Raw genomic sequence first — 23,264 nt, 5'->3', positions numbered from 1 at the left:
CCATCAATATTAATACAGCCTGACAAACTGGCGTTTAAGATAGAATAAATATAGACTGGTTCTGCTATTACCTAGACCTTATTAATCTGCTTGGAGGCATTTAAATGCCGTTAAAAATATGGAGTTTACTCGCCGGCGCTTCAATAGCTTTGCCATCCATCACCGTTTTGTTTTCTGGCCTCCTCCTCCCCTTCCCGGCAGGACCGGGGTGGCTCAGAGCTGCAGGATGGTGCTGGTGCTCGGGAACCAGGCTGGGCACCGGGGTTTGGGGGCACAGGGCCTGTGGAGCTGGCACGGGAGCATCCCAGGAGAGGGGCGATGGGGATTTTGTCCACGTGCTGCTCACCAGGAGCGAGCTCAGGGCTCCAAGGGATGCTGCCTTCCCAGCAGCAGCCCCCGTTGAGCCCTAATTAGCCAGGACCTCATTAGAGAGACGAGGAGGGAAGCCCCCTCTCCTTCACCACACCGCCCTGAGTCACCTGCACCAATACAACGGGGACACCAGGGGTCCTGTGGGACAGCGCAGCCCCTTCCCAGCCTGGATCCCCCACGGGTGGGTCCAGCACCCTCCCCATCCACAGTGTCCCCAGTGGGGACAACCCCAGCGTGGGGACGTGCACATGGTGTGAGCATCCCCATACGGGCAGCACCCACGGGTGCCATACACGTAGGGGGTGGCATCCCGCTATGGGGCGGCACCCATGGGTGCCACGCACACGGCGAGGTGCCCCGGGTACGGGGCAGCACCCATGGGTGGCCGGGGTGCCCTCCGAGGGGCCCCGAGCGAGGCGTCGGGCGCAGATGGAGCGCGCGGGGCAGCGCGGGGAGCGCGGGCGGCTGGGAGCGGCGCTCATCAGCCGCGGATTATTCATCGGCAGCTTCTGTCGCCTGCCATCTGTTCCCGGCTGCGAGTCAGGCGGGCGGCAGCAGCCTAACGGGGCTGACGCGGCCCCACTCCTGCTGTCACACCTGGGCTGCTGCGAGAGCCGCCACCCGCGGGCTCGCTCCGGGAAGGGGAAGCACCCAGGGGGCTGCGTGGGACCCAACCCCAAAAGGGTTGGGGTGCGCGGGGGGTTTTGCGCCCCTAAATGTCACGCACAGCCCCTGCCTCGTAGGTAAGGTGTGGGGAGCTCTCTGGTGGTGTCCCCAAGCTGCTTGTGCTGGAGGTGAAGCCCCAGAATCCCCATGTCCCCTCCCCGGTGCCTGCCCCGTGTCCCCCCCGTGTTCCCCCTGCAGCTCGCAGGGGATGGTCTGAGCGCTCCACGGGCCAGGAGCTCGCTGATGGAAATTGGTAATTGCCAGGTTTTAATTACTCGGTATCCCAGTGACCTTTTGCACCTGCTTGCGAGGCTGTGAGACGTCTCCCCGAGTGGGAGCAGACGTGCAGAGGGACGAGGAGGGGGCTGCCAGGGCTTTGGGGTCACCCAGACCAGAAGGTGACAAGGACAGAGCGCAGGGGGGCTGCGCATGGGGACACCCCCGGCCCCCAGGCACCACCCCAGGGTGCTGCAGGTAAAGGGGGGGGGCACATCATGACCCCTCTGCACAGCTGGAGGTATCTGGGTGAGAACAGGACCGAGGTGTCCTGGTGAATCCCAAGGGGAAGGGGGACAAGTGGCCACGGGGCTCCTTGCTTTGGCTTGGAGCATCCTCGGGGCTCAGCGTGCCCCTTGCCACCCCCTCATCCTCCTCCTCCCCTCTCCCAGACATGGAAACAGCCCCAAAAGCCCCTAAAAAGCTGCAGTTCCCTGCGCCATGGCACGCAGGAGCCCTGGAGCAGGGCAGGGCGCAGCCTTCCCCGCGCTCTGCCTCGCCCTCCCGCGGATGGAGCCCTTCTCCTGCCGATAATTACCGAAAAGTTCAGTGCTGGGAGAGACATGGGGGGGGGGTTGGGGGGGTGGGCAGGGGGGGAGGGATGTATTAAAATGCATGTGCACAGCTTGGGCCTCGCAGCAGATGTTGGCATAATTAGAGAGGAAAAAATTATGAAATTAATTTGTGGTTCAATGTAAATTTCAACGCTGGGGGAACGCGCGGCTCCGCTCGCCTCCCGCGTGCTCCCACGCCAGCAGCAGGGGCCGGGGGGAGCCCCGAGCCTTGGGGGAAGGCACCGTGGGGGGGAAATTCGTGGCCTCGGTGGAGCGGCACCGGGTCAGCAGTGCACGGCCAGACAAAGCTTCGCTCTCCCCATCTCCCCTTCCTCCGGGAGCCGGGGAGGAATTAATATCTGCTGCCTGCCCCGGCCACCTTCGGCCCCCGGGGAGGAGGAGCGCGGGCGCAGGTTAATGCGCCTATCGATCGGCACCAGCCCCTGGTTAAGCTCGCTCTCCGCCGTGGTGCAGCCGTGATGGATGGCCCGGCTGGAAATCGGGGTCAGCAGCAGCACAGGGGGATAGGTGGCTTCGTACCCAAACAGCGGGGATGAGGGGCTCCGCGTCTTCCCCCAGCAAGGGGGGTTGTTTATTTGCAGAAGTTGTGTGGTCCCTAAATTTGCATTTCTGCAGGTTAAGGGGAGCTCCAGGGGGCTGCTTCCGAAGGTGAGGAGGAGTCCTGGGGTTTGGGAAAGCTGCAGACCCCCAAAAGCTCAGCGTGCCCCCAGGGCATGGACCCAGGACAGCAAGTGCACCAAGCCCAGGCATTAATAGGTGTCTCTGGCTTGATGTGCAGGCACAGTGGGGATGCTCCAAGGGGCTCCCCATGGTGCCCACATCCCCAAAAGGGCCAGCGTGGGGATGCTCCGGGCACTGCTGGCAGCGGGAGTGCCTCTGTCAGCACCCCCCTGCCTCCCCCAGCCCCATTCCTGCCTCCTCCAGCAGCACGGAGCCCCGTGGGCGCCCCGGCACGGGCTGGCCCTGCTGCCCGCCTGCTCCTGGTGTGACTCCATCTGGCCCCATCTGCTCCCTCCCGGGCTCGGCAGGACCAAATGTGGGTCGCGGTGACACCGGGGTGTCCGCGGAGAGCCCCGCATCCCTCGCTGGGATTACCCAGCTGCTCCCAAGCTGGCCCCGGGACCCGTCTCCTCCAAAAGGTTCCCTTCCAGGGGATTATGGATAATGCATCTGGAGCAGCGCTCGCTCATCCAGGTTTGTGATTTATCTGAAAATCAAATTCCAGTAATCTCGCCTGCCATATGGCCCTGCGTCTGCGGCCCTCGGACACGGGAGGATGGACCCGCAGCCGTGCAGGGGGCAGGGTCAGGATGCAGGGCTCCAGCATCCCTCCCCGAGCATCCCCCCCGGCATCATTCCAAGCATCCCCCCAAGCAATGCCCCAAGCACCACCCCAAGCATCGCCCCGAGCATCCCCCGAGCCATGGTGGGGAGGGCAGAGGGGGTCAGGGCACCCACACTGGGGGCACCCCCGTGTAGAAACCGCCCAGGGGAACATTTTGGGGATGCTCCAGGGTGTGCATGCACCACGAGGGAAGCAGGACCCCGAGGTCAGCCTTGCAGGGATGTTGAGGAGGTGGACACCTCCTCAGAGATGGCCCCGGGAGGCAGAGGAAGGTCCCGTCCCCCAGCAGGATCCGTCCCTGTCCTCGTCCTCGGGGAGACCACGGGCTGCAGCATGGCCCGGGGGGCCGGGGGGCCCCGTTCTCCCCTCCCCACCCCTCATTCCCAGCTCATTAAGGCTCTCCCATTATTCTGACATTTGTGCGCGTCACGTACCGGGAAGAAGTAATTTACTTAGAAGAAATTAAAAGTTCATTTTAATTGAGCGCACACTGCAGTATGCAAATGCGGGGCGCATTATGTACACTGATGCAGAGACAAAGGCTGTAATCAGCTGTTAACCCTCTGCGGGCCGGCCCCACGCGATGTGGGACTCACCAGCACGGCGTCACGGACACCGAGGGACCCCACACGGACACCAGGAGACCCCACAAGGACACCGAGGGACCCCATGCCCATGGTGAGGGCGTCCCCTGGCCTCGCAGCTCCATGGCCAGGCAGCGCCGGGGTGCGGGGTGATCCCCACGAGTGCCTCCCCGTGCAGTGCTGCTGGAGCCAGACCCGATGCCAGTGGTGGAGGGTGTTCCCCAAATGGGATGTACTGGGAGGGCTCCGTGTGGTCAGACAGCGTGGATGGCCTGGGCAGCGGCTCTCCAGGGGTGGCCAAACCCTTCTGGGGTGACCAAATCCTTCTGGGGTGGCCAAACCCTTCTGGGGTGACCAAATCCTTCTGGGGTGGCCAAACCCTTTTGGAGAGCCCAGCTGGAACGGGGACACGGACCCAAGGAGCAGAGGATGGCTTGCCACACCTGGGACTATCCTCAAATCCAGCGATACCTGGATTTGAGGTTGTTTCCAGATATAGCAAGCCCACGATGCTCTTGTTGTGTGTTTTTTTTTTTTAGGCTTTTCTTCCCTGTTTTGTTTTTTTTTGCTACCTGTCAGACCTGCGATTTTTTAATGGCAGTGCAAATGGAACCGGCTCGCAGATGCGAGATGACAGCCCCGCTGCAGGAGACAGACAAATTACCTCCAGCCCCGGCTCAAGACGCCCACAGACTCCGAACAAAGGCAGCCCGCGGCGGTGCGGCGAGCTGTCCGCGCTCGGCGAGGGTGCTCCCCCCGTGCCGTGGGTGCTCCATGGGTGTGCAGGCTGTGGGTGGGCATGGAGATACCCACAGGGCAGATCCACATTTTGGGGATGGCCAGCAGCAGCTGTGAGCATCCAGCTCCGTGCTCAGCATGGGTGATGCTAAAAAATGAGGACAGAGCCATCCCCAGGGAGGGGACACGATGAAGGTGACAGGGTGTCCGTGGCGCAGACCCAGACCCGGCCACCCTCGGCAGGATGGGTGCTGCTGTTGGGCACCCCTGTGTGTGCCTGGCACCGTGCTGAGGACAGCAGGGACGGCTGTCACCTCCCTGGTGCTCCTGGGGAGGTGACAATGACGCTTTCCCCCCCAGAGCTGCACGGGGAGGAGTGCTGGGGCGCAGCTTGGAGCTCGCACCTCCGTCCCAGCCACCCCTCCAGGAGCAGCCCCAGTGCTCCCAGTTGGCTCCCAGTTGCAAGAGCAGCCAGGGTGGTCCGGGCGGCCACGGCGCCGCGGGGAGGATTTAATTAATTGCTGCTGCGTGACCTTTGCGTCCCGTCCCACGTGCCGGCCGGGCGCCCGGCTCCGCAGCTCCAGATGGCACCCGGGAAAGAGTTAAGTCCGCTGTGATCAACAGCAAGAAGCAAGTGGTAAACAATTTTTCTCTCCCTCTGCTAAATTAATATGCAAATTCCCCCCCCCTCTCCTCCCCCCCCCCCCCACTCTCTGCTCCTGCTTCGAAATTAGCGAGGTAGAATGCTTGGGCTAATTATGCATTCAAACGAGCAGGCTTCGTTAATGTGGCACTAAGAGGAGCCTGAAAATGATTGTGAGACGATGAAATTGAAATTCGAGCACGGCACTTCTAATGCATCTGGAGTCACTCTTGCGTGCCCCGGCAGATGTAACCTGGCAGTGACCGGCAGCCCCCGCGGCCGGGCACCCCGCGCCCCACCGGCCTCCACAAAGCTCACGGGGCCGCAGGGCTTTCCAGCCCCGTCCTGGGATGGATGGGATCGGGATGACCCCGGTGCCGTGGAGCTGAGCACGGCAAGCTCCTGGGTGAGGTGGGCATGGGGAGGCCACCCCCGAGCATCCCCGGGACATGGGGTAGGAGACTTTTGGGCTGGTCGCGCTGGGGGACGCTGCTCTCAGCCTCCACGCTCCTGTTGGCATCGTCCCCAGGACAAATCCTTGTGCCAAGACAGCCATGCGTGGTAAAGCTCCATGTGTGGTGGGTGGGTGAGCCTCTCCTTCTGTCCAGACACGCTCCTGGGGATGCTGAAACCCGATGCGCCCATGGCAGGGGAGCTCCAGTCGCTGTCACCGGGTCCCAGCGTGTTTGGTGACAGGTGGCTGCTGGCACGTCCCAGCAAGGACCAGACCGGTGGCACTTCCATCATATTCCGTGGTCCTTCGCATGGCCGGGTGCTGCTGCTGCTGCTGTTCGGGCTGGGGGACACACAGACAAGGGGACACAAGCCCCTGCCCTGGAAATGTCCCACCCCAGGGCTGCAGCGGGGCTGGTGGCACGGTGGCATCCAGGGCCAGGATGGGGCTGCTGCATCCAGCGGGGCTCATCCACAGGAGGCGGTGCCCATGGGGATCTGTGGATCAAAAAGCAGAGGAAAGGGTCAGGGTGACAAAAACAGGGCAAGAATTTATGGAGCTGCTGGGGATGAGCATCGTGAGGCCGTGATGGACACAGGTGGTTTATAGGGGATGTCACCAGCCCCGGTGTCCACCTGGCCAAAGGCTCACAGCTGGACACACACGGGCTGCAGCTCAGCTCTGCAGGGGATAAACCCAGGTGGTGGTGCAGGAGAGGGGCTTGGCACAGCGGGTACATGGGGACTTTCCCCTCCCTCAGCCCGGTATCCCCATGAGACCCCCAGGAGCATGGGCACAGCGGCTCTGGGGTGCTCCTGGCACCCAGTTCTGCAGCCCTGGGCTGGCAGCCGCGGAGGGAATACCCGAAGCAAAACCCCTGCCGGGCAGCAGAGGCGGATGTGGGTGTTAAATATTCATCAGAGGCATGGATTTTACTGGAACCGTCCATTAGGAGGTAATGCACAATTTGCAGCGTGCTCCTGGTAGCCGGGGCACGCCGGGCGGACGGAAGACGGATGGCCTGGAGGAGCTGCAGCAGCTCCACGAGCCAGATGTGCTCTTAGCGATCAGTGGGGACCTACAGACCTCGGGTGCTCAGCCCCCAGGAATAAATAGAAGGAAATAGATGAGGAATAGAAGGGAACAGCCCCCCGGGAAGGAGGGGAAGGGGTGGGGGAGCAGCAGAGGTGCAGACCCTGATGGGGACGGTCCCTTGGGGAGGGTGCAATGGGTCGGTTTGGTCCAGAGGGATGCTGAGCACCCCGGGGGGATGTTGCACATCCCTTGGGATGCTGAGAGCTCCCGACAACACCTTCACAGAGGAGCTGAGGAGCTCAGAGCAAGCAGGAGCTCGCTGCTGGTTCCCTGGGCCAGGCTGTCGGGTCCAGCGGTGCTGGGTGGGCTGGGGACAAGGGCAGACCGCGGGCACCGGGACCACTGGGGCTGGTTCCACGCGGTGGCACTCGCAGGGTCCAGGCTGGTGTGCAGGGGGGGCTGTTTTCCCCCCTCTCTCTGGTAATTTTTCCCTCTGACTATGATGCATAGCGGTGCTAATTCGGCACGTTGCCATTAATTCCAGCACAGCTGCCGCTCTCTCCCTCAAGGCATTTCGCTAATACTCAGCTTCAGAGCCTCTCAGCAAATTAACATCATTTGTTCTGCAGAACATGTTTTATTTCTACACTACATGCATAGCTTATTACTCCGCGACAAACTCGGGGTGTGCGGGGAGGCAGCGCCGGCGGGCACGGCCCTCCAGAGCAAGCCCCGTGCCCGTGCCTCGCCGTGCCTGTCCCCAGCTGGCACAGGGACAGCGTGGCACGGCACAGCCCCCATGGCACGGCACAGCCCCCGGGGCATGGCACAGCCCCCGAGGCACCAGCTGGAGCTGCGGGGATTTTCTCCCAGCACCAGGAGGCTCTGGTGCCGTGGGTCCAGCCCAGATGGTGGCACGAGGCAGGATGGTGGTGGCGCTGGGTGCTCTCCAAGAAGGAATTTGGGGAGGGCGCAGCGGAGGAGGGCGGCGTGGCAATGCACAATGCACGGGATGGGGGTGCTGATGAGCCCTTGGGCACCGTGTGGGGAGGTTGTGGGTGAATGTGTCTCTGGATGGTGTCCCCAAAAGCTGCAGGCTGCTCCTGTGGCGTGCTGGGCGCAGAGGGATGCTCCTGGCCGGGCCCTTTCCCTGCTCTGGTGATTATTCCCTGGGCGATGGGAGCCACAATGACCACGCTGCTAACGGCCCTGCCTGGGTGCCGACAGATAGGAGGGCAGACCTGCTCATCCGCAGCTGATTAACGCTTCTGGAGTTTCAGTTAATTATCTCTGGACAAGGGGAAGGAAGGGGCAGGCGTGCCAGGCTCGCTGCATGGGTGGCTGCGAGCAGGGGGGGCCCAGCACCGCGCCCCCAGTGCTGGCCGGGGCTGAGCCCCATGGGGAGCTGGGGGCAGGCGGGTCAGGGTGTCCTGACGAGCCACAGACCCCGCCGGTGACAATATCAGCTCTTCCCCTTTGATTAAGGTTATTTAAGCTTTTAACCCAAACATAAAACCTGATTGTTTGCATAAACACCCTGATTGGATTGTAGCGCACGGCATCGCTAATGCTGCGGGCTGGCGGGGAGCTGCAGGGGCAGACAAGGCGCTGGCTCCCCCCTTTTGCCACCATTTTGCCACCGTTTTGCCACTTTTTTTGCCACCTTTTCACCCCGGGGCACCCCCACACCGTGCCCCGTGGCTGGTGACCACCACGGGGACCTGGCACCGGGGTCACCCCGGCTGGGGACACTGCTGTCCCCATGGCAGAGTGCCCTCGGTGATGCCCCCCTGCAAGGTCTCAGGGGAGCAGGGGTGAAGCCCCTGTGCCAGCAGGCTCAGCCCAAGGTGGGTGAGGAAGAGGATGGAGGGGATGAAGCAAGGGGCCAGCGCCGAGCCGGGGACGTGGCAGGAGCGCTGCCTGCCCCGGGCTTCCACGGCTGGGAGCTGTTGAAGGCTTTCATGGCAAAAGGCGGCGAGGCTGCATGAATATTTCATTAGGAAAGCAATGTGGTGTGCTGCAGAGAACATCTGGCTGGAGTCCCTGGAGACCCCCGGCTTGTGCAGGAAGCAGGAACTGTGAAATATGGAGGAAAACGAGGGAGAGGGGGGCACGGGGGAGGCGTCCCGCAGCATGGGGCGCGATTCAGCCCCGTGGTGGCAGCTCGGAGCCTCATCCTGCTGTGAACAATGGCCCCGTAAGGCTCGCATGGGGCATCCTCGGGGCTGGGGACCCTGAAGGAGGTTGTCCTGGTGGGGTGTGGGCGGAGGGGACAGAGCCAGGGTCCTTTGTGGGTGCAGAGCATCAGGCAGAGCCAGGGTGGAGTGAGGGGCTCAGCACCAGACAGCATCGGTGCTGCTGCCCCCTCCCTGGCACGCAGCCCGCACCCCAAAACACGAACCCACAGCCCTGACACGTACACCCCGTGGCCCCAAACCCAGCCTGGCCAGGGGGTGAGGGCAGTGCCCTGGCCACCGTCCCCTTTGGGCTGGGGACCTCAGCCTCATCCCCACGGCTCTGCTCTGCCAGGGCTCATAGCTCTGCTCTCCAGTTCCCTCCTGAGCCTGCTCCCAGTTTGGGAACTGGGGACAGCTCCCACAGGACAGCGGACGCGGTGCTGGGGCACGTGCTGCCCTGCTCCCAGCAGCCGGCTCCGACTCGGAGCCTCCGCGATGCCCAGAGCTTCGCTGGGTGCCAGAGACCCTTCGGGCTGCGTTTCCCGGGGCCGAGGGGGTCTCACCACCCTGCTCCCCCTTCCCAAATGGCTCAGGGGAAGCCTCCTGCCTCCTGTTGTGCCCTGCTCCCGGCCAGGCAGGATCCAGCCAGCCCCGCGCGTGTCCCAGCCCTGCCGCCTCCATCCCGGCAGACAAAGCCCGACCAGACAAAGCCGCAGCCCCGGCCCCTGGGCAGCTTCCCCGCCTGCACGGCCAGGGGACGACAAATCCTACAACCATCCCCCGGCACCCGGGGCCCCTCGCCTGCCTCCGTAGGCACCGGGAGGCACACGGTGCAGGCAGCGCCGCGGCACGGGCAGCGAGGCCGCGGGCAGCCCGCACGGCACCCCAGCCCCTCACACATGCACCGAGCAGTCTTTAAAATGAAGGCAAATACCTTTTTCCTCGCCAGCTTCACCATCCAACACCTGTCCTGCCCCGGCCACGCGGCGCCTCCGCCGTTCTGCCCGTCCTCCATGCACCGCCACCCGCGCCGGGACGGGCTTCAGACCCTCCTCTCCCCTCCGGCGGGTTTCGGCCCCACGCTGCCTGCTGGCATTTTGGCAGCTTCGCCGCTCCAGCGATGGCATGTGTCCATTTTTTTTTTTTTTTTTTTTTTTCTTTCCTCCTCGCTCCCTTTCACAATCCATCCCCAGCCTCTGCGCCGCTGCCTCCGGAGCCGCCTGCGGTGCCAGCTCGTAGGGAAATTGGCAGCGAGCGCGGCGCGGGGACGTTCCCGCAGCTGAGCGGAGCCCCTCTGCCATCACCCGCCCTGGCACGGGGCCGGGGCGGCGGGGGGCTGCTGCCGCTCGCCAGCCCTCCCCAGCACCGCTGCCAAAAGCCAAATGAGGGGGGGATAAAAAGGGAAAAAAAAAAAAAAAAGGCAAAGAAAGGATCTGGCGGCACCGCCATCACCGGCCATGGGGGACCCGCTGGCGACCCTTTCTTTTGCCACGTCCTCGTCGCTTGGTGGAGGGTGTGGGGGCCCTGCTGCGGCCCTGCTGCCCCTCATGGCCCCCATCTGTCCCCGTGTCCCCACCCGCATCCCCATCCCGTGCGGGTGAGCCCTTCCCGAGGAGCGGGAGGCGACGCCGGCAGCCCCGGCGCGGCGATGCTGCGTGGCGAGCACGGCTCCCGCAGACACACCTCTTACCCAGCATCCGCCTGCCGAGAGAGGGGGGCCCGGGAAATTGGGAAGGGGAGAGCGGAGGAGGGACTCGGCGCCGAGGGGTGGGCGGTTTTGGGGTCCCCCTGGCCGCGTGCCTTCCTGCACGGCCACCGCGGCCTGGTGTGATGTGGAGTCCCCACGCTGCTCCCCATGTGGCACCGAGCTGTGCCCCAGCTGGGATGGACAGCCCGGCCCTCGGCAGGGCAGGAGATGGCATCACAACCCTCCACGCCTCCCCACTTTTGACTTCCTTCCCTAAATTCCTAATCTTGGTGTAGTTTTGAAGTGAGATGAGGCTCAAGCGGGAGCGTGGCTTCAGCACACGAGGCCGAGGGGCGCGCTCGGGGACACCCAGGCAGGGACGGGCTGGGAGCCCAGCACCAGCACAGCTCCCTGGTTGGCTTCATGGAAAATAGCATTTATTGTGTGCCACCTTTACTGGGAGCTCCCATAGACTGGGAGCCTCGGGGGCTGGGACTGCCCCGCTGCCCTCTGCTCTTGCAGATCCCCCCGGTACAGCCCTGCAGCACGGCTCCCGCGTGCCATCCCCATTGAACGGGTTCTCCCTCTAATTGGGGATGTATTTAATGAGGTGGTGAGAGCCACCGGACACAGACACAGCAGCTCTGGGATGGTGGGGCCGGGGCATCCCACAGGCAGAGCCCCAGGGGCCGTCCCTGCGCCCCCCCTCCCCGTGTCCCCATCACCGGTGCCTGCCGGGCCCGGCTCCCACCCTGCAGCCCGGCCACGCCACACGTGCGCCTGCCATTTCCTCAAATAAGCAGCTAATCTCCATCAATCATAATTTCGCACAATTATCATAATAGGGCCATTTTGCACTTATCCTCTCCACATGACGCGGGGAGGCACTTACGGCTGCACTTCACGCCGAGTGGCTCCGCGCTGCTCCCGTCCCCAGGGAGCCCCGCTGGCACTCGTGGGCATCCCCCCGCGGGTTGGGGACACGGTGCCCGTGGCCGCAGGGCATCCTGGCGAGGTGGGATGTGTGTCTGCCCCCCTCCTCTCCATATTTTAGCTGGGGCAGCTCGTCCTCACCCCCAGCACCACTGCGGTGGCAGCCCCCTGTGCCCCCGTGTCCCCGTCCCCACCACAGGGCACCGGGCTGGAGCCAGCACCGCCCGCAGAGCTCCCCCCAGGCATTAACCTCCCCGTAAAATAGTGCTGTTTACACCACATTAGTAATTACGTTCCTTTTTTTTTTTTTTCCTTTTTTTTTTTTTTTTTTAATAAATACGGATGTTGCCACAAGTAAACTCTAATGTAATAAAAGCTTTCTGCTGGATCCATAATTAATCAGCAAGCTGCTTAATGCGATGGGGAGGATGCTCCCGCTGGCGCGGGGTGCGTGGCTCAGCCCCAGCCACCACGGGGAGGGTGGGGAGAACCGTGGTGGCCTCGGGGCGCCTGCGTGGGGACACGGAGCTGCGTGGGGACGTGGCCGGTCCCTGAAAATCCCCACACGTCCCACGGGGCCCCCAGTGGGGGTGGAGGTGGGTGGACAGCGCTGAGCATCGTCCCCAGGGACTTGGGGGTCCAGATGGCTGGTGGCCAGCAGGTGCCGGGGGACGGAGCGGCAGAGGGTGGTGCAGGGTGGACATCTGCTGTGCGTGTGGGCAGCTGGCTGTGTCCCCCCGCCCCGGATCAGGGGTCTCTGCACAAACCAGAGGGGCAGAGGAACGTCCTGCCCCGTGCACATCCCCACGGCTGCCACAGGTCTGTCCCCGTGCCGTGCACCCTGTCCGTGCCATCGCAGGGATGTTGGGGCCAGCAGCACCCCGGTGCCACCAGAGCCCCCCCTTTGTTCCCCTGGGTCGGGGGGGTTAATCCCTGCAGCGTGCGGTGGCTGGGGACCGAGGGAAGGCAGTGACAGATGGTGAGTGCAGAAAGGAGAATGAAGGCAAGGCGGCAGGGCCGGGGTGGTGGGGAGCGGGTGCAGCTGCAGGGCGGCACGTGGGCATGGTGGCTGCGAGCCCTCTGGGGGGGGAAGGTGGCCGGGGCCCCCCAGCAGCATCGCTGCACCGGGGGGGCTGTGAGATGGGGAGATGTGCAACGGGGAGCCGTGCAACACGGAGCTGTGCAATGGGAAGGGAGCTGTGCCATGGGGAGCTGTGCAATGTGGGGCCGTGCAATGGGGAGCTGTGCGATGCGGAACTGCGCACTATGGAGCCGTGCAATGGGGAAACGTGCACTGGGGAGCTGTGCAACGGGGAGCAGTGCACTGGGGAAGGTGACCTGCAATGCGGAGCGGTGCAATAGGCAGGGATTTTTCCATCAGGAGCTGCGTGACGTGGAGCCACGCTGCGTGGAGCGAGCCGTGCAGTGGGGATGGCTCCGTGCAACGGGGCCGGGGCTATGCAGCGGGCAGGGGGCTGCATGGCGAGGAGGGAGCCGTGCAGCAGGGAAGGGGCTGTGCAAAAAGGAGTGACTGGTGTGGTGACAACTGGTGTGGTGACAACTGGTGGTGTGGTGACAACTGGTGTGGTGATGAGCCGAGCACTGGGCGCCCAGCTTCCGCTGCGGCCCCCGGGTGGAAACACACCTGGGGGTGGGCGGGGGTCGGCCCCGCTGCCCGCTACGGCCCCGTGGCGCAGGGGAAGGCCCCAGGGGGGAGCCGCAGGGCCCCCGCCGACGCCACCCCACGCCCCAGCCCCGCTCCTGCTCCCCAGCCCCGGCCCTCGCGCGGCCTGCGCAAAATGGCGCCCGCAGGCCGCGACGTCACGGCCCCGCCATGACATCACGCGCCCCGTGCTGATAACACCGTGTGATGCGGTGCCGTCAGAGCCCCGCTGTGACACCCCCCCGGGGATGTTTTGGGGTCAAATCGTCATAAAACGGGTGCGGGGCGGGAGGAGGGGGGAACGTTTGAAGTGCGGAACGAGTGGGTTGCGGCGCGGTGTTTCCGCCGGCGCCCGTTCGTTACCGGACCGCTCCCCCGGGGCGCGGGGCCGCAGCCTCCAGGTGAGGCCTCACAGGGGCTGCGGGGGGACGGGGGGCACAGCCCAGTATGGCCCAGTACAGCCCAGTACGGCCCAGTACGGCAGGGCCCTGCTCTGCGGCCTGGTCGGGGCCTGCAGGGGGGGGTGCACCGGCGCCGCTCGGGAAGCGGCTGCGGGCGCAGCGTTGCCGGTGGCGGGGCATTAATGGCACCGTGACGACCGCCCCCATCCCTGCCCGCAGCCCGGGGCTTCCCATGGGGTGAGGCCGGGCCCTGTGCTGGTCCTGGCTGCGTGCGGTAGGATTTCATTCCCCCCCCCCTTTCTGCTCTTGGAGGACCGTGGGGTAAGGCGGGGGGGTTCTCCCAGAGTGCTGGAAGAGGTCGTCATCGGGGTGCAGGAGGTGTAATGTGCTCCCCTCCCGGAGGAGATGCAGGGTTTGGGGTTTTATTCCCAGCCCTGCTGCCTCCAGAGCCTGGAGACCACCACAGCCCCCAGCAGCGGCTGCACGGTGCCGTGAGCTCCCCACCCTGCCCTCACCGCAGAGGGATTGGGGCTGAGCTGACTTCTTTAGGGCAGCAAACGCCCATCTGCTGTGCTACAGCCCTCCTCTGCCATCGTGGCAGGCTCCTAATTCACGTATTCACAGCCAGGGAACATTTGTGCTGCTGGTTATTGCTGAGCAGGGTGAAGGAAGCAGCCTCGGTGTGACCCTCCTCGTGCCATCCCGAGCGCCTGTCACTGTGCGCACACACGCAGTCAGCACCACTTCTGCGAAGCCCCTAAATGCCCAGGCCCGGCTGAAGGCGCTGCCGTTTATTGTTCCATTAAATCTGGACTGGCGCTGCGGTGGAACAGGGATAATGCAATTTTTGGAAGCCGCCGTTCTGAAGCAGCAGCAGCTAACACCTGCTCTGGAGCCTGGCGAGGAAAAGCCAGCGTGCCAAGTGCACTTAGCTGCGCTGGCCGGGAGCACGGCGCGGTCCTGGCACTCGGTCACTTCCCATTAGTGCCCCTCTTAAACGTCCGGGACGTGAACGTCTCGCCAACGAGCCGGCCCTGGGCACAGCTTGGGTGGAGGTGACTCGGTTGAGGTTTCAGGCCGTGTTCTCTATTTTATATTTTAGTCTCTGCAGAGAAATGGAAAGATGTCATGCTAGCTTTGTCATGACCTTTTTGTTTTTTTCCATCCTGGTGGTACAAGTCATGAGTACACACGGTTAACACCCTCTGGGTTTAAAGCTTTTCCCCCCACGTTTCCGCAGTAAATCACAAGTTTCTTTTGCAGAAGCAGAAATTGAGGTTGATATGCAAAAGAAAATACGTGCAGAGCAGTTTCCGATGGGAGAAATGCTCTGAACGTGGATGGGAGAGTCTGCGGGTCTCACGGCTACGTCTCTGCACAAGCCAACACTTGTTGCTGTCAGCAGAGGCATCCGAGCAGCCTGAGCTCAGCAAAGCTGCGCCCAGCTCTTCCCTGAGGAGCCGCCGGCTCTCTGAATCCTTTTTGTTTCAGCTCCTCCCCATGGTGGGAAGCTGAGCTGGGAGGCTGTTCGAGTCGAGCCATTTCGCTAACAGATATTTATCAAAATTTTATGAAAATCAAGTCACGACTGGCAGCATCAAGGAAACACCACGTACTGTCACCAGGGCGTCCGTGGAAGGAGAAGCTGTCGTCCTTGGCTATTTCCTCGTAGCACCTCTTGAGATATACTTCAGTGGTGGAATTTAATTGTAGCCACTGGACAAACAACGGAGTAAAACCTCTGCCCCGGCCCTGCTTTTCCCCTTCTCTGCTCCCCTGCTGGTGATGGTGACAGTCTCTGTACGGTGAAGATGTGTTAGCTAAAACGAATTATTCTGCTTGCTCTGGGTGAGCTCCAGGCCCTGTGCAGAGGGTACTCGGGATTCTTCTAAGGCAGCTCCTCAGCCCTCTGTCGCTCAAGAGCTTGATGCTATTGCAGACTTTTCCCCTTGAAAGGGAGGGGATGGTGAAAAGAGAGGTGAAGAGCAGTTTTCGAGCGCTTCTCCCCGGTTACACCATCTTCACGAGCAGATCGATGCCTCTGCACAAAGGCAGGACACACAGCGCTTGTGCCAGCCCCTGATCTTCCTGTAAGGAAGGCCTTTAATAAAGATCAGCCTCTAACGGCACTGGTTCTCCCTCCAGTTCCCTTCTGGGGATTTTCCCCATTGATAAATCTTACTGAGGCTCAGAGGCCAGGCTAGGTGCCTGGGTCAAGCTCTGGCTGGTGCTGGTGCCGTGGCTGAGCTTGTCCCGATGCTCAGCCCAGCTCCGAATGCCACAAGTCTTGCACGGTGAGCAGCACGGTGACAAACCTGCAGCTGCTGCTTGCTGGGAACACCAGCTGCGTGGCGAGGGCTCCTGCTGCCCGTGAATTTAACCTCTTGGTTGGACTGTTGGGTAAGAAAGCTCCCGAGCTGAAGCGGCGTTTGTGATGGATGAGCTGTCAGGTCGCAGGGCTCGAGCGCTCGCCTGTTCCTCGGTGTGAATTGAGGGCAGCAAGTTTCCACTTGCTAGAATTTAGGAGGTTTGGATTTTGTCTCTGGCTCTGTGCTGCTGCACTGGAGCCGGGCATTGGTTTACTAAAACAATTAAAAGTGCAAATTGAGAGCTGATTAATCCTGTAATTTAATTTCCTTAAATGTTGGTGAAATCGAGTTAGGACAGCACCTCAAGTAGCCATTATTCAGTGTTCTGATATTACTGATTGATGAAAACTGCTTCATAATTTAAGTTAAAGTGTTTCTTGGGGATGTGGAGGCTGCGGAGGGATGGGGCTCTGCCTCCTGCTCCATCTGGGCAGGGCCAAGCACGCTGGGGATCCAGCAGAATGAAGCAGAAGCATTAATAATACAGTGGGTATTATTCAAATGAAGGCTGCCACTTTTCCTCGGTGGGGATGAACCCCTGGGTAATTGCTGCTCAGACTTATCTGTTCCTATAATTGCTTTCTGCAGGATCACTTCAAAACAAGAGCTGCTGGCAGGATGCTGGGCTCCCTGCTCTTCCCCCCGGCGAGCTGGCCCCTCCGACGCCTCGGCCGTGACTTGCAGCGGTGCCGGTGGTGGCTGCGTGGGCAGAAGGGGGCTGCCTGTCCCCACCGGGGGCTGCGAACCTCACGGGCAGCCAGCAGCCGTGACGCTGCCCCCGTCTTCACTAGGGCTTTGACTTTTGGTGATAAAATCGCCATCGTTGACCAACACGGTGAGCACACTTACACGGACCTCTTCCGCCAGAGCCTGCGCCTGTCGCAGGAGATCTGTAGGGTCCTGGGGTGCTCCAGCAGGGACTTGGAGGAGGAGAGGATCTCGTTTCTGTGCCCCAACGATGCCTCGTACGTGGTTGCCCAGTGGGCTTCCTGGATGAGCGGAGGCATAGCCGTGCCCCTTTACAAGAAGCACCCCGTGCAGGAGCTGGAGTACGTGATCCAGGACTCGCAGAGCGCGCTCGTCATCGCAGCAGAGGAATACGTGGGGAAAATAGCCCCCAGTGCTGAGAAGCTGGGAGTCCCACTTCTGCCACTTCCTAAGGCTGGTGGCGATGGGTCTGCAAGTCACACAGCGGTGGAAGACGTGCCCTTGGCGTCCTGTGCCTCCTGGAAAGACAGGGGAGCCATGATAATCTACACAAGTGGGACCACGGGAAGACCGAAAGGGGTCCTCAGCACCCATGAGAACGTGCAGGCCGTGGTGAGTGCTGCTTTCTCTCTGCAATGCTCACGTTGAGTTGCAGAGGCTTTGGCCCTCACAGGTGATTTGGGGCTGTGAGGCACAAAACACCCGAGTGTGACCTAATTTCTGCACAGGGGCTGTGCCTTCCAAGTCCTTAATGCTTTTGGTGTGAGCACATGCAGCTTGGTGCCTGAGGCTCTGACCCTCGTGCTGTGCCAGGGCCAGGTCTCCCTCCTTTCCTGGAAAGCAGAAGGGGTGAGACCTGTTGTAGGACTGCTTTCTTTGCAATTTTCTTTTCTTCCCTGCCACTAGGAAAGTATCTTTGCCCATAATTGGGGTATAACTTAGCCCAGCCCAGCACCGTACCGCGTGAAGTCTGTGCATTATTTAGCCATATATCCCCAAGGCAAAAAAATCCATTAGCTCTCCGAGCCAAAAGGAATTAAAAGTTTGAACGAGCCTGCTGACTGCCTCACCGGTTTGTTATCGCTGCCTGCAACAGAGAGGCTCATGCCATTAGGGAAAAAGGGCAGGGAATACACCGGGCCTCACGGACACGTCCTCAAGCTCGCGCCACTACGGATGCAGATACTGCAGCGCCGGGCGTGGTGGGAGAGCCTTGATGGATAGAGGCAGCACTCGGCTATATCGGGCGAAGAATCCCTTCCCTCGCAAATATGCTGATCATCTGGGAGGCAGCCGAAGCCAGAGCTGTCTTTTGTGCTGCCTCGCAGAGAGGCTGAAACCTGCTCCCTGCCCTGTGGGAGAGGGCTGTGAATGGCACGGCTGAATTCCACCCTCCGAATGCTTTTTTTATTTTTAGAGAGCTGGAAATAAGCTCTCCAGTTGCTGATGTTGGGCCCTGAAGGACGTTGTTCTACCCAGAAGCGTGAGGCCTAACACTTTAAAATGCCCTGTTATGAAGGGATAATTATCTAGACGTCTGATTTATTATTATTTTACTATTTTCTCTTTGAGACACTGATTTCCTGCTCCCACCAGTTATCCCTTCCACATGCTAGAAGAGCAGTGTCATCAGTGTCCAAACCATGTCAGCTGCCTTCTGGAAAACTTAAGTTTTGGGTTAATGTTTCTGCCATCCTTGGCTGTGCAGCAGCAGGCTAATAATTTTGTGGGTCCTACTGGAGCATTTACAACTTATCTTCCTCAGTCGCAAGGAAGGCCATCGATGTAAATTAACACATATAACAAAAAGATGCAGAAGCTGTTCCTCTGGTGTTCTGTTTGTGGTGGTAATTTTGCTCCTGCTGACCCTGAAGAATAAATCTCTGAGCCTAAGCCTTGTTCTGGGGTTTCTGCCACCAGCTGCGCACGGGGGATCGTGGCTGGGAGAGGCTGTCCTGCCCTGACGCTGCTTTGTATGTCTTCTTCTGCAGACCACGGGGCTGGTTGAAAAATGGGAGTGGAAGAAGGAGGATGTGATTCTGCACGTGCTGCCTTTACATCATGTCCACGGGGTGATCAATAAGCTGCTCTGTCCTCTCTGGGTGGGAGCGACATGCATCATGTTACCCGAATTCAGCGCACAGATGGTAAGCCTGGAGGGATTGTGTTGTCTTTGAGATTCAGCAGTGAGACCCCATGCATTGTAATTAGAGCAACTTTGGAAATAAGTTCCTAAACAATTCCAGCCTCTTTAGCTACCGGCTGCATGCGGTTCACAAACTGTTAAAAACCACTTTCAGTTGGGTGCTCGGTCTGGGGTAAACGCGCTCTTTGGAGGTTACAAGTTGCTTGAGTGTGACATACGTCATGGTAACGCCGCGCTGCCCGTCCTCGATGTGCTGGGGGTCTTGGGTCATGGGGGGGCACTTCCAGACACCCGCTAAGAGCATCAGCACCTGGAATAGGGCTTGTTAATTTTCTAGCACCGAGAAGAAAGGTGGAAATATTAGATTTTTCCCCTGCATGTTGGCACCGTGCTGCCTGGAGCTATGCTGTTTGTTGGATATTTCATTTTTAGTAGCTTGCGTTTTCCATTCCAATCTTCTGTCCTCGATGTTTGTATTACTTTACATGACAGCACGCGGGCTTTAGAATTTCTTGCAGCCCAGGTAAGAGAAATACTAATACTTGTCAACGTAGAAATGTTGCTCTTCATCTACAGAGGTACAAGTGTTAACAGATCTGTCAATTTAGGCTCGGCAATAGAAGTGAGAGTTTGCAAATTGAGAGCTGCTTGCAGCTTTGAAGGAAAGGTGGCAGGAGGGAAACCTTACGTATAAGCACGCCTGTACTGCACTGAATGTTTTCCAGCTGAGGCAGGAAACTCCAGGCTTGGTGCTCTGCTTCCCTTCTGTTCCTTGCCCACGGCGGCAGATAGCAGAGCTAAAGAGAGGATGAAGTGTGCCAGGCAGCCTTGTCACGCCAAAGGGACAAAGTGCAAGTGTGAAGGATACACCCAAAAGCCTTTGATGCTGCTCTACAGCGAGCCCAGGCTCTGATCTGAGCGGCTGCAGGGCCACGTGATTCTTGGTTACTTATTTCTGCCTCTCAGAGAAGCAACCACCGAAAAGGCATGCTTCCCTTCTCGCTGCAAGATGGCCCTGACACCTGAAAACCCCACTGCTGGCTGAGCAGCAGCCCTTCTGAGGGGAGCAGCCCCAGGATCCCAGAGGGGCAGCCCTGCATTTATGTTTTTTTGGGTAGGATGCTGTTGTAGAGGAGGGCAGCAAGGTCTCCTGGCAGCCAGTGCTCTCTGTTCCATAGTCACCACCAAATTTACCATCCCTCATCTTTAGGGTGTCAGCCCAAGAAGCCCTGTCCGTGCTCGCAGCCCGGGGTGCAGCAGGGAGGTGTGTGTGCCCCTCCAAACCCAGGGCTCAGAGCCTTGTCCAGCCCCAGCGATGCTCGGAGGCAGCTGGTGTTTTGGCAGAGGAGCGTGCCGATAGCCTGGAAGCAAAGCCAAGCCCTCTGGAGGGCGCGTTTCTCCACGTCCTGTGCCACCGGTGATGGATTGTCCCTTCCACCCTTGTGTTTTTCTCCGCTCTCTCCCTGACATCCGCGAATCGATGAGCTGACGTTGAAGGATGGGTTCAGGTGCCGGGGAGCGGGATGCCTGCGAGCTGCCTCTGATCAAAGCATCTCCGCCGGACCCACAGCCAAGGGCGAGCGAGGACAGAGCTGGAGGGAGCCCGGCTGGCCCTGGGGGATGAACTTGGGCAGGGAGGGCTCAGGGTAAGCGCCCCTGCCGCAGCGTGCCGAGAGCTCTCGGGTGCGTCCGGGCTCTGAAGGACGTCACTTGCTTTTCTATTTTTTTTAATTCCCTTTATTTTTTTTCCGAGGGCCTCCCCTGGGAGCCGAAAGTGGTTTGATCGGCACTACAAAGAAAGCACACGAGGGTAAATAAGGCTTTCTTGTGGAGTTTAATGCAAGCTGCCTTTCAGTTGCAGTCTATTTCCACCAGCTGTTTACAAAATGCCCTTTGCTGCCGAAATCAGCTTGCAGAAAGGCAGCGGAGTTTCAGCGGAGGATTTTGCACAAGGAGCCCGAGTTTTGCTGTGTGCTTTTTCTCTTCGTTGCACCTTGAGAAAGCAGCCAATTATAGTGTGATATAAAGAAACCCGAATGGCAGCTAAAACACTTGACAGGCTGATCAAAACAAGGCTAGGAACTTACTCTCAACCTGCTGCAGACATATTTAGCCTTGAGTGATACTGGCATGGGTTCAAGAGAAACCGCAGCAGCATGCCCAATGTGTGTTTGGTTTCTAATCACTAACACTTCATTATACAAAATAAATACTTTATTATTACAGTGTTTATTAAATTACATAATTTGTGGCGTGCCTTATAGGCAGATACAGATGCCAGTCTGGTTTCGGTGGCGGTAACAGCGCTCTTTTTTTTTTTTTCTCAGTTGGAAGGCGTTGCGAGCCCCGGACCGAGGCTTGTTTGTCGTCCCCTGCAGCGCAGTGTTAGGAGGTGGCACCTTTCAGGCCCTCCCGGCTGCTTTTGGGAGCCGTCCAAGGAAAGGTTAAAAAGCAAGATTGCAGAATAACCCCCGAGTCCTGACCAACAGCCGCTCTCGTGCTAAAACAGCACCTGATGGCCAAGGCTGCGTGCGAGCTATTGCCGAGGCCACCAGGGCTCATTAAAGCGTATTGAGATGCCTCAAGCGTGAAAGTTGCTGCATAAAATCAGATTCTTTTTATTAAATGAGGACATCCATTACTTTGCACTAGCTACTGTACATGTTATAATTCACTTTATAGCACCATCTGTTAGGACTGTCTTGCTTAAGCTTTTTGCAGCATCTTTTTATTGTAAGTTATTAAAAAATACGGCGGCATCTATTAATCATTTATTAATAACGGGCTTATAAACGGACCCTTAATTTCCAACAGTCTCATACGTGGTGCACAAGTCCCCTGGTGCTGCTCGGGCTGCAGCGTGCCTCTGCTGGGTGCCCCCTGGGGCTGTGGGAGCAGCACTCAGTGCTCCCGGAGTGTGTCTGCTGCTCAGAAAGGGCAGCCCCGACCCCAAAATCACCCAAAATCACAGAGCACAGCCACGTCTCTGCTGCCGTGGGCACGTGGACTGGCAGCAGGCAGGAGAGCGGCTTCTGAGAGCTCGTTCCTCCCAGCAGCTGTGTGGGGCAGAGGCAGCTCTGATGTTATTTTTGTTTTCGGCAAAGCGTGAGAACCGGGAGGGCAGAAACATGCTTTGAAGCCAGGGCTGCAGCCTGAGCGGCCCTAAACCGTCCTCCCTCCCGTCAGAACTGCCTTCCAGGCTGAGTTTTCTCCTCCAGCTGCACCGTGCTGTTTGCAGGCAGCCGGCGTTTCCCACTTTCAAAGGCCTGCCCCGTTTGTGTTGTGCAGGGCTAGAAAATTTAAAGGCACTGGTATTTCTGTGTGTGCCTAAACTGGTGGCCAGAGGAGGAGGGAGGTTACTGATGTCTGTGCTGAAGGAATGGGTTCTCCACGAGCCTGCTGCCCACTGGGGAGCAGAGGAGGCCCCCGATTGCACATTCTTCCTTGGAGACCTCTCTGCACTCGGGGTTTGCACCCAGCAGGCACAGAGCACCCCTTCCCCAGAGATCCCCCCCTCCCAGATCCTGCAGCTGCTGCTCTGCAGGATCCATCCCGTGTTTGGACAACAGAAACTTTTTGTCTTTGCCTTGGGCCACCTCTGAGTCAGCCTCGGAGGAATTTGTGCTGAACACGAGTTCGGCTCCTGGTGGCTCTTTTCAGTCTTCGGCGTAGGGGTGGAATAAAAATTATCAAAACCACGACGGAAAAAAAAAAGCATACTCCAGTGAGCTTCTACAAACCTCAACTCTGCGTGACCTGGTGGTGGTGTGGGCTGCCCGTCGGGCTCTGCTGGGCAGGTTCTGAGCTGCAATGTGCCTCCTGCAGGATGACAGCCGTGGCTGTGCCCCGCAGCCACTGGGCTGGTAAACGTGCCGGGGTGCAGATTTATCGCCCTGCAGTTCCAAGAGGGGCTGCTGGTTCGGTGCCAGCACCACGGCACGTCTGACTTCAGGTGCCTCCAAGGAACAAGCCCTCTGAAAATCCTGTCCTGCTTTTCGCTGGCCATCAAAATTGTTCATCTTTCCTGTGATTTCGGTTTGGGGCTGCGTTCACGTGCGGCAGCTCCCACACGCGGTGGGAGGGTGCTGCAGCCCCAATGCCCCGAGGCTTTGCATTGTGTGTGGGGTCACTGGAGCACTGTAGGGTTATTCCCTGTCTCGGACACCTGCAGGCTTCCTCCTGAAGCCCAGCGGGCTGATACAGCTGTGAGCAGGGTGCTGCCCCTCTAGCTGCTGCTATCCGTGCCAACCAGATTAGGGGAAGCCTCTCTGGGCTGCGCGGGGACATCCTGAGCACGGCAGTCACCGTCGCCTGCAGGGAGAAGCACACAGCACAGCACCAAGCCTCTCCCCCGGATCTGTCACTTCGGCAAGCATCAGCCCTCCTGAGTCTATTTTTAAAATCAAGGCAACTCCGAGCACAGGATGCCCGTCTCCAGTAACCAAGCATGGAAAAGGTGGTGCTCTCGGGGCGCTGGGGGTTGTGCTTTTCC

General features: G+C 59.9%; 1 protein-coding gene across 2 annotated transcripts in view; it reads left to right on the top strand.

Moving 5' to 3' along the window:
- The first annotated feature begins 13,381 nt into the window (after window positions 1–13,381).
- ACSF3 (acyl-CoA synthetase family member 3) overlaps window positions 13,382–23,264 on the top strand; it is a 53,709-nt gene continuing 43,826 nt past the window's right edge. For both annotated transcript variants that reach the window (XM_068693238.1, XM_068693239.1), the window contains exons 1-3: window positions 13,382–13,549; window positions 16,507–17,238; window positions 18,618–18,773. In XM_068693238.1, the coding sequence (XP_068549339.1) occupies window positions 13,397–13,549; window positions 16,507–17,238; window positions 18,618–18,773 (1,041 nt within the window). In that variant the 5' untranslated portion in view covers window positions 13,382–13,396. The remainder of the gene's footprint in view (window positions 13,550–16,506; window positions 17,239–18,617; window positions 18,774–23,264) is intronic.

Source organism: Anas acuta, chromosome 10 (genome assembly GCF_963932015.1).
Source record: "Anas acuta chromosome 10, bAnaAcu1.1, whole genome shotgun sequence".
Lineage (NCBI taxonomy): Eukaryota > Metazoa > Chordata > Aves > Anseriformes > Anatidae > Anas > Anas acuta.
This window is presented reverse-complemented; position numbering and strand designations above follow the sequence as displayed.